General features: G+C 38.0%; 1 protein-coding gene across 3 annotated transcripts in view; it reads right to left on the reverse strand.

Annotated features, from left to right (window-relative positions):
- DPH5 (diphthamide biosynthesis 5) overlaps positions 1-8,769 on the reverse strand; it is a 45,276-nt gene extending 36,507 nt beyond the window's left edge. Inside the window, exons 1-2 of one of the 3 annotated variants that reach the window (XM_074188288.1) lie at positions 8,569-8,768; positions 892-1,016 (exon numbers count right to left, since the gene is read on the reverse strand). In XM_074188288.1, coding sequence (XP_074044389.1) covers positions 892-1,016; positions 8,569-8,703 — 260 coding nt within the window. In that variant the 5' untranslated portion in view covers positions 8,704-8,768. Of the gene's footprint in view, positions 1-891; positions 1,017-8,568 lie in introns of all 3 variants that reach the window. The other 2 variants (XM_074188286.1, XM_074188287.1) reach the window with 2 other exon arrangements.
- Between the last annotated feature and the right edge of the window lie 1,437 nt (positions 8,770-10,206).

Genomic DNA, 10,206 nt, shown 5'->3' on the forward strand with positions numbered 1-10,206 from the left:
TTGCCCATGGTTATTTACAACCAAGTTCAAGTATAATGATAGACCTTCCCTTGTGACTTGTATTAATGTAAATTACTCTTTTTTGACAGACGCATGCACATGTAACTCCTTTCCTTTTTGAAAAACATCCTTGGTGGTGGGCTCACAGTGATTTAATTGTCCTTATGCTCCTTAAAGCTGTGACATGAATTGTGGGTCGCCAGCTGGAGACAAAGAATGTTTCTGTTTGGCTTGACACGGGAGATTGATGATGCTTGACTGGACAAGCAGAAGTGCATCCTTTCTGGTAATAGGGAATGCCATAGCTCCCAATGGACATAAGAAATTGAAATCAGCAGTTTAGTAAACAAAATGATTCAAGAACCTTGGCAGCTTCTAAATTTGTACAATTAAAAACAGAAAATAGCTAAATATTCACTATGTGATCAACCAGTCTAGAAAAAGAAAAACGAAGCATCCTTTTGCAAAAATTAAATGTGATGAATCAAAAATCTTTGTGAATCATACCATGACTTTGATTATGTAATAATCTATAATGTCATCATAAAAAAGGTAATTCATTTAACGCTCCTTAAAATAGCAAAGAAGAATTTTACCTCACAGCTGTGGGATGAATCTATGTCCTTATGGATGTGCTTTATTGCACATCTATAATAAGAGAAATGCAAAGTGAAACTTAAAGCAAAATTGCAAGCAAACAATGAAACGGGATTTTTAAGATTAATTATTCTGAACGTATCTTGATTTCTAAAAAATGATTCTGAAGATAAAAACTGGTTATTAGTATTTATAAATGAAACTTCTAATTAGTAGGGACATATACAAACTAGGTTCACAGGACTTAAAAATTTTTTCTTTTACATGGAAATATAAATATTTGTCTTTTCTTACCCAAATGGATCGCCAACAACAAGGAAGGCAATATCATTGACATCAGCATCCTTTAAAATTTCTTCTACTTCTTGTTCCACTACCTGTCTGTCAGCAGTAATCAATGGTCTTCCATAAAACTGCTCCTAGAAATTCAAGGAAAATACCACCATGAGACAAAGCTAATTATCACAAAAACCATTTCACCCCACCCCATTATTATCTGTCACCTCCTTACTCCCCTAAACTAAATACAACTACAGACACTGATCTTTGTCTTCTATTTGTGGAAATCTTGGCAATTATCCAGCATAGATCAGTGTATAAAGCTACACAATGAACTGGTGCTCTATATCATGTTGCAATTAAACTCTGTCTTTAGGCCTATCTTAATATCCCAAGGGAAGCAGACCTTTTAACATCTGATGCTTTCTTTGAATTTTAAATTTATCCCTGAATGTGGTCCTCGTAGATGAAGCAGAAGAGGGAAAGGCTAGTAGAAATAATTCTGACATATGTCCTGTATTTTGTAAGATGTTACCGAAGAATATTAATAGTACTATTCAAGAATTGGTACATATTTTTAGCATTTTAGTTTTATCTGCCATGTCTATCAATATCATCTTTAGGAGTTTAGAGACCAAAATTATTAGCAGGTGACATAAAACCCACAATTAGTCCATGCATTTGTTGTATACATTCCTAGGAAAAGTAAATTTAAAACAATCTCAAAGGACCATAAAGCTAGAATACATCAGAACAGAGGGGGGAAAAAAGTCTCATAGATATAGATGTTCTCCACACAAGCTGCTCATTAATCACTTGAAAATTCAAATCTAAGGAGTGATATGAGTAGTGCCTGGTCATATATCAAAATGGAGGGGCTTAATAAGCAAGTAAGCTATGAGGCAATGCTAATGTATCAATTCTAGATATTCACACTAAAGTGCTACAGTATCCATCCTATTTTATGGCTTAATTCTTTCAACATTAGATACTTAGTAATGCGAATATAACAACCCTACTTTTCTAAGTTTAAGGGTTTTTTAAAATACATTACCCAGTTTATCTTTGCAGTATACACTGTTCAAGCAGAAAAGTCAAAGGGAAGTATTTAAACTTGACTATAAACTCTAGATCCAATTCTACTTTCACTATTTCTGGATTTTATAGATAAAAAAACTAAATAGTTCAATTAATTTGTCATCAATAAATAAACAAGAATTTAATGAGGACCTATAAAGGGTTAAGCACTATGCTAAGTCCTGAGAGATAGACAAAATGAAAACAGACTTTGTCTTCAATGATTTAGTAGGAAGACTCTCTCTCTACATGTGCACACACACATATATGGGTATAAATAATGTACACACAACATGCGTGTATAACACATAATCACTTAGTTAATGGAAGGAGAGTTGGAACTAAAACCCTCATCTCCTTGTCCAGTGTTCCTTCTTCTCTACTGTGAAAACAAAAACTAAAGAAAATTACTTAAGTAAAATCTAGGGTCATAAATGACAGTGAAATAAAATATACTTCTTTTGTTTAACAAAGTAATACTACTGAAAACCTTAATGGGGTGGTTATTGAACAAGGTATATTCTTTTCCCAGTCTCCAGGCTTTGAAGGTTCTAATTCATCCTAGATATCCCCCAGATTAATATTTCTTTTAAAAACAGTCTTAAAATTATTCTGTTTTACTTAATTAACATGTAAAGATAATTTTCAACATTTATTTTTATAAAATTTGCCAAATTTTTCTCCTTCTCTCCATCTCCTCCCCCCCCTCCCAAGACAGAAAGCACAATAATCTCCCAGTATGATCATGCACCTTTATTGTTTCTATATTAGCCTGGCATTAAGGGCACTAATCTGGCTCCAACCTCCCCTTTGTTTCAGTTTTTTTTCCCTTAAACTACTTACCTCCTCCTCAGTAACCCTATATTCTACCAAAATGATATTCATCTAACATAACCACCCGATATTCCTCACTCCATTCCCTAAATCCAGAACACTATCTTTATCCCACCTCTTCATTTCATTCATCAAATAAATATTAAGGGTTGCTATGTAAAGGTCTACATTAAACTACTGGAGGAGAAATGGCTAGTGGCCATCCTCATGATGATTATTTCATATATATATATATATATATATATATATATATATATATATAATCACAAAAAAATATCATATAAAAATAGATTAAAGAGTCACAAAATAAAATGTCAAAGTCTAAGGAGAAAAGTTATTACTAACTGTTGGGAGCTTCTGCCAGCTACTATATCTTTGGGTAAGTTACATTCTCTGGAGGACTTCAATTTCTTTTGTGAGATGAGGAATTTAGCCTAGCTGACCTCTAAGGGTCCTTCCAGATCTAAATATACAATTCTAGGAAGGGAGAATCTGAATTGATTTTTATCAGATAATTATAATTATTAACTTAGTCATAAAGGGAGAAAGAGGATTCCAGGCATAAGAATCAGTTTAGTCAGGGGCATGGAGGCATAAGAGTTCAAGGAGTAGAAATATAGTTTGGTTAGACTTTAAAATGAAAGTAAGTAAAATAAGGCTGAAAAGAGGAATGTCAGTTCATTGCTAAGTAGAAAAGTTTGGATTGTGTAATTCAGTGAGAACGTGCACTTAATACCCTTGGCGTCAGAGAAACCAAGCTTCAAACACCCTTTTCTTTTAGTATCTGCTATTACCTATGGGACATTGGATGAGTCATCTCACCTCACTGAGTCTGAGTTTTCATATCTATAAAAGGAGCTTAGATAGCTTCTTCCAGCTCTAAATCTAAATCTTCCAAATCAAGAACACTAAAGATTTTGAGTAGCAGAATAATGTGATTACATCTATGGCTATAATATTCTGGCAGTGATATAAAGAATGATTGAGAGGGATGAATAGGGGTTGTCTTGTCTTTTGTATTCATATTCTTAGTGCTTAATACAATGTTTAATAGCAGGACAAGACTAATAAAATGTTCTTTCTACTGAAGTAGATTGGGGAAGATCCTAGTGCAGACAGGTGGAAATTCTTCTTAGTACGAAAAGTTCCAGATCCTTCTAAACATTCCTGCCTCGTAAGTTACCTTCTTTTCCCTCAGTATTGATCTGTCCTGAAATGATTTCTTCTATTACTATCTCTGCTGCTTTAGAGCAGGTCCATTCTTTGTAGCTCTGGACCACTGAGGCTTAACAAATGCTTGTGAACTGACACCCGAGAAAGGTATCACACAGGTAGATCTAGCTGTACTTCGCAAATGATTGGCTTTGAGAGCTAAAGGAACAGGAAGAGAAAAAAAAAGACAATTCTAAAGATAAACATACAGTAAGTCACATGATGGTGGTAGGACAGAAAGAGTTCTTTGCCAAGAATGGCTTTTTTTAAATTTCCAAAAACTCTGCTCCTTATCTTTGAAGGCTTCATATTGTACTTAAATAAATAAGTATATGTCCTCCTCCTGCCTCTTTTCCAAATGGAACGTAAGTTTCAAAAGAGAGACTATCTTAAGAAAAAAAGTTTTGTTTAAACAGTATTTTATGCAAATAGGTAGATTTAAAAATGTTGAGTTTAAAAAAAAAACACAGATTTTTGACTGAGCTGCTGCTGGGTATCCAGGTGGGAGATATTATAGATAGTTGATATGAATTCAAAACAAGAAAAGTGGCTAAGACTAAAGATTTTGGAATGACTGATTTTCATGAAAGAAAGGACAAACCGATAAAAAGAAAACTAAGAACAGACCTTTGGGGAACAAGGGAATACTATAGAGCTGAAAAAAGTCATTAAAACAAAAACAAAAAAACAGGGATTTTAAGAACCAGAGGCCTTGGTATGTATAAGGTAAAAGAGAGAAGTCAATATCAAGTAGAATAAAACATTTTATTAAGCATCTACTACATACCATACATTATGCTAAGGCATTAGAAATACAAAGACAAGCAAACAAAATAGTTTCTTAAAGGGGTTTACATTTTAAGAAAGGACCAAGACAAGTCACAAAAAAGAGGAAAAACAAAATGGGGGAATGCTCAATACCAAATGCTGAAGACATTAAAATTAAGGACTGAAAAAATAAGTCATCGTATTAGGCAATTATATGATACTGGTAACCACAAAGATCCCATTTCATAATATGGTGGTGATAATGAAAAGTGGCAAAAAAAAAGTAAAAACCTAAAGTTTAGAGATTTTTGAAAACAGTTTAGTACAGTAAAAATAAGAGAGTTGTGAAGGTAGGTGGATGATATAAAATGGTAGGGAGGAAGGCTTTTTTAGGATTGAGGAAAACCTGGGACATGTTTGAGGGAGAAAGGAAATACCCATTGGTAAAAAAAAAAAAAAAGTCTAAGAACAAGAGAATAGATGCTAAAAGCAAGATCATGGAGGTAAGTTTGAGCAAGGTCCAAAGCAGATAGGTAAGGATCAGCCTTATTAAAGATTAGGATACTTCCTTTATCATTAGATGGTAGAAAAAAAAGAGACAATGAAAAGTCTGAAGGAAAGGAGGGAATTAAAGGGAATGAAAATCAAATACTATCAATTTTCTTAGTATATTTACTACTGTATAAATGAAGTGTATTGATACAACTGGGAGCAAGAAATGACAAGTTTTAGCAACAAGGTCCAGATGAAGTTTGGTACTACTAATATGAAGATGAAATCAGATCAATATTGTGATTTTTCTACCGCTACAAAGAAATAAGATTTACAATTTGAGAATGGCAAAATGTCATTCTCAAGGAGTCAAGGAAATCTAGGGTATCGTCTAATGAAATAAACTAGAATATTATTGCCATTAGTTGACATCCTAGCCATCTTTTAAGACACAGCTTAAGTGACCCTTCTAAAGCTTTCTCTTTGTTTTCAATTTATGAGATCTCTTTATCTGATTGCTCAAAACTTTGGACTTATGTACTTATTTTTATTAACTATAAATTTTCATTAAATTTATATAAATAGTTTATCTCTTTTAGAATATAAACTTTCTTTGTATCTAATCTCACACCTAAAATTGTACAGTGCAGTGCTTTTAGAATCTGTCCAATGCTTTCCATTTGGTGACAACTCATATTTGGAAGTCAGTGGCATTTGCCATCAAACACAAGTAAAGCTAGTTGCCTCATTCAAAAGAAAAACACTGCCCTTTCTAGATCTCACTCATCATATCTCTCATGATAAAACTCAGGAAGTGTAGAGAAGAACAGAGCCTTGGGTTGTGGAGTTCTCACCATTCCCTAGGTAAGCTTGTTCCATTTCTCCTGATTTTACTCTGAAAAGAGCGTAGAACTAGATGATCTCATCTCTGAGGTCCCTTTCTCTTATGATATTCCAGGATCTTACATTTGATCGTTTTGTGTTATGGGTTAACATAAAATAGAGACAGTATTACTCTCTCACAGAGTTTGAAGAAAACACTGCAAACCTTAAAAGCTTATATATACCTGAGGAATCACTTTTACTTACATTTTCTGAGCTTTTATAACTTTTGTTGATACCACTCAGCAACTCTCATATACTGTATTTGTTGTATATTACATTATACAATGTTATGACATTGTACACATGTAATATTAACATGAAAAATAAAATAGGTGCCAAGTATTAACTATATTGTGCATATACAAATATATATACTATAGCATAAAGTATATATCTATATAATGTATATAGCTATACTCATTTACATCCTTTCAAGATAAACAAGGATTTTATCTTTATATCTTAAAGTTCCTTATTATTGGCTGAATTATTACACAAAGTCAAAATCCATTAGTCAGTTTCATAAGAAAATTTGAATCCCTCTAATCCCAGAAGTTAGTAAAGAAATGACAAGTCACAAAGGTATTAAATAACAGAACTAATATTTGAACCCAAGTCTTCTATCTCCACATACATTTTTCTTTACAGCACATTAGGCTGCTCTGGTAGCTGCCTACCTGATGCTCACCTATCTGCTTTAGACCCCAATCTTGCTCCTCCCCACCCCAGAAGGCAGTCTGATAGTCTCTATAAGGCTTATTGTTTAAGAAGTCCCCCTTCCTCCCTTTAAAAAAAAAGGAAAAACTGACCTATCTCTAGTCCTTCATCAGCTCTCCAAGATTCCCTCCCATCCAATAGCATTATGGCTCAGCAATCAATCATGTGTCAGTTCAGTAAATTGTTTGACCAATACCTATGGAGACTATCTTTAAACTTACTTCTCAATTTTTTGTACATTTAGCAGTTTGTAAATCAGCAATTCAACTAATAATTCTGAGAAACTGTTTATTTACTAAATTTTGCCTTAGTTCTCTTAGTCAACCTTTTCGATCACTGGTGGTTCATTAGCTCTCCTTGGTCACTACTAAGTGACACATATTTCTTACAATATTTTCCCAACTGTTTTGACATCTTTGTTATCACCTATTTTTCTCTAAGACTAAATCCTAGTGAAGCAAGAAAAAGCTTCAAATATCCTGAATCAAGATGTCAAATTCTGTTAGCAGTCCTTGGCTTCTACGCTGTGATTCTGCTGTAATTCTGGGGCTTTCAGAACCTTCAGCACATCTGGGTTTGAAAGATACCAATCTCAAAGTAGGTATGGAAGAAGACCAACTCTCCGGGACAGCTCTGTTCTCTCCCCCAGCATGATGAAGTAATTGTTAATACAAATTCCTTATTTAGTTTTACAGTTTGTGAGGTGTATTTAATATATTATTTTATGTGAACTTTGTTTGTGAGAAGTGGGTGCCTCATTGATTACCTCCATTTTAGATTATAGTACCCAAGATGGTGCCTACTACTCAAAGCTAGGTGGCACGTATTGGATAGAGTAACTGGTCCTGGAGTCAGGAATACCTGAGTTCAAATCCGGCCTCAGACACTTCATAGCTGTGTGACCTTGGGCAAGCCACTTAACCCCATTGCCTTGCAAAAAAACAAAACAAAAGTCAAGACTGCTGGAAGGATGTGGAGTACTTGAAGAGGGGAGTCAGGAATGAAGAGAACATGATTTGGGGTTCTCAAGAAATAGTCTTGCGAGTAAACATAAGAGTGGGCCTCAAGGCAGAGTAACTTCCAGCATGGGCGGGCTGCTAGCCTGGGAATGAAAGATGGGGAAACTGAGGATCACACTTGCTATTAAGTGTCTAGGGTGATTCTAATTCCAAATCTTCTTGACTCTCAGTCCAAGCTTGACCCCCCCCCCCCAACATCCACTAGGCCCCTCAGCTCTCTGGCTCAAACAAAGCCAAGAGTGTGCCACCCAACCAATCCTGCTTCCAAGGTGGCGGGAGGCTGAGAAGCTTGCAAAGCACACTGCAACATAAGCTATGGAAATGTATTCTGGTGTTGACTTAACTGCACAAATGGGGCTTGGGGTCTAAACCCCAGTGGGGTCCAGGAGCTTAAAAAGGTAAGATCCAGACAAAAAAAGAGATTAGTATTCCCGGGGGATAACTTCAAAGGGGGCAAACCTCACAGCTCCCTATTTGAATAGGTAACCCCCTGATTAAGTCTGTATTAGCTCCTCATTAGCAACCTCATTAGCAAGAAGTCCCAAGATGCGGAATAACTTTTTTTCTTTTCTTTTAAAGAAAAAAAAACCATTTTCATTTTGCGGGCCCTCATGGCTTTTTATGGGGTTTTGGGGGGTTTTTGCAAGGCTACGCGGGCCGCAGATGCAGACTGGGGCCGCCCACCTACCAGCCGCTCCTTCTCCACCGTCAGCATGGAGGTGTACGACTCCAGGTACACGCGGCTGCACTTCTTGACGATCTCCAGGCCTTTGACGGTGATGTCCTCGGCATCGCCCAGGCCCAGGCCCACCAGGTAGAGCATGTTCCGCGCCGGAGGGGGGGAGGGGAGGAGGAGGAGGAGGAGGAGGAGGAGGAGGGGCCCCGCGGCTGCTTCTCCGAGGCCGTCCCAACAGGCCCGCCGTGAGCGGGGCAGGGGCGGGCTGCCGGGCTCGGGGTCCCTTCCGGCCGCCCTCGGGCCCGCACCGACCCACACGCGCGCCCCGGTTACCCGCCGCAGGCTCCTCCGCCGGGACCAGGCCTCGCGCCCCGGCGCCGCTCCCGACTCGGCTCTGACTTACGGCGCCGTAAAGCGACCGCCGGTTTGCGGCGCTTTTGCGTCCTTGGGGGCGGGGCGAGAGGGAGCTGGGCGGGAAAGGAGAGTTCCGGGCGGCCGCGCGCCCCGCCCTTCCCCCAGTCCGTCCAGTGGGCGGGGACCGCCGCGTCACCTGACTCGCGAAGGCGCCGCCGCGCGGAGCGGAGGGCGGGAGCCGAGGGAGGCCGCGTGGGCCCCACCCGGCCCTCGGCGGAGAAGCCCCGTTGGAGCCGGTAGATGCCTTCTGATGTCAGACAACTTGCTTACAGCTTCGGAAAACTCCCTTTTATTCCAACTGCCCCAATCCGCAGCCAGGCAAATTGGGTATTTGTGCCGTTTCTGGCACTTCTGACTGCCCTGCCCTCCCCGGGCGGCCTCCGGAACGCGCAGTGGTTCCCCGGGAATTAGAAAGCAGCATCCCCGATAAGACGTGAGCCGCCGCTTTCTGTGATTCAGCTTCTTGTTTTACCCTGCTTGATGGAGAATATCTGGGTGAAAGGAATTTATTGAAACAAAAAAGAAAGAAAGAAATGCTCAGCCAGCCTGAAGACGAATATCCTGTATTTTGTTCCAAGAAACTAAAGAAGCTGGCGCAAAGGGGATTGATTTTTAAACCTACGCCTTTTCTGTCTTTGTTCAGAGAAGGACAATTATTTTTTCACTCTTTTAAAAATAAATAATTTCCCCAATGATCTTTTAAAATTTTTACTTATTTAAAAAACAATACAAATTTATTTGTTGTTATTCAGTTGTTTCAGACTCTTTATGACTCCATTTGGGGTTTCCTTGGCAAACATACTGCATTGGTTTGCCTTTTCTTTCTCTAGTTCATTTTATAAATAAAAAACTGGCAAAGATTACTGCATTGGTTTGCCTTTTCTTTAATTCATTTTATAAATAAAAAAACTGGCAAAGATTACTGCAGTGGTTTGCCTTTTCTTTCTCTAGTTCATTTTATGAATAAAAAACTGGCAAAGATTACTGCAGTGGTTTGCCTTTTCTTTCTCTAGTTCCTTTTATGAATAAAAAAACTCAAACAAGGTTAAGTGACTTGACCAGGGTTACCCAGGTAGTACCAGATTTGAACTCAGGAAGGTAAGTCTTACTGACTTCACACCAGGTACTTCATCCACTTTGCCACCTAGCTGCTCACCCCCTTCTTCCTAACTCCCCCATCCCTACCCACGTTCTTTTTTTTAAAATAAAGATTTCTCCCTTCCTTCATTTCCCTTC

The sequence above is a fragment of the Macrotis lagotis genome, chromosome 5 (genome assembly GCF_037893015.1).
Source record: "Macrotis lagotis isolate mMagLag1 chromosome 5, bilby.v1.9.chrom.fasta, whole genome shotgun sequence".
Lineage (NCBI taxonomy): Eukaryota > Metazoa > Chordata > Mammalia > Peramelemorphia > Peramelidae > Macrotis > Macrotis lagotis.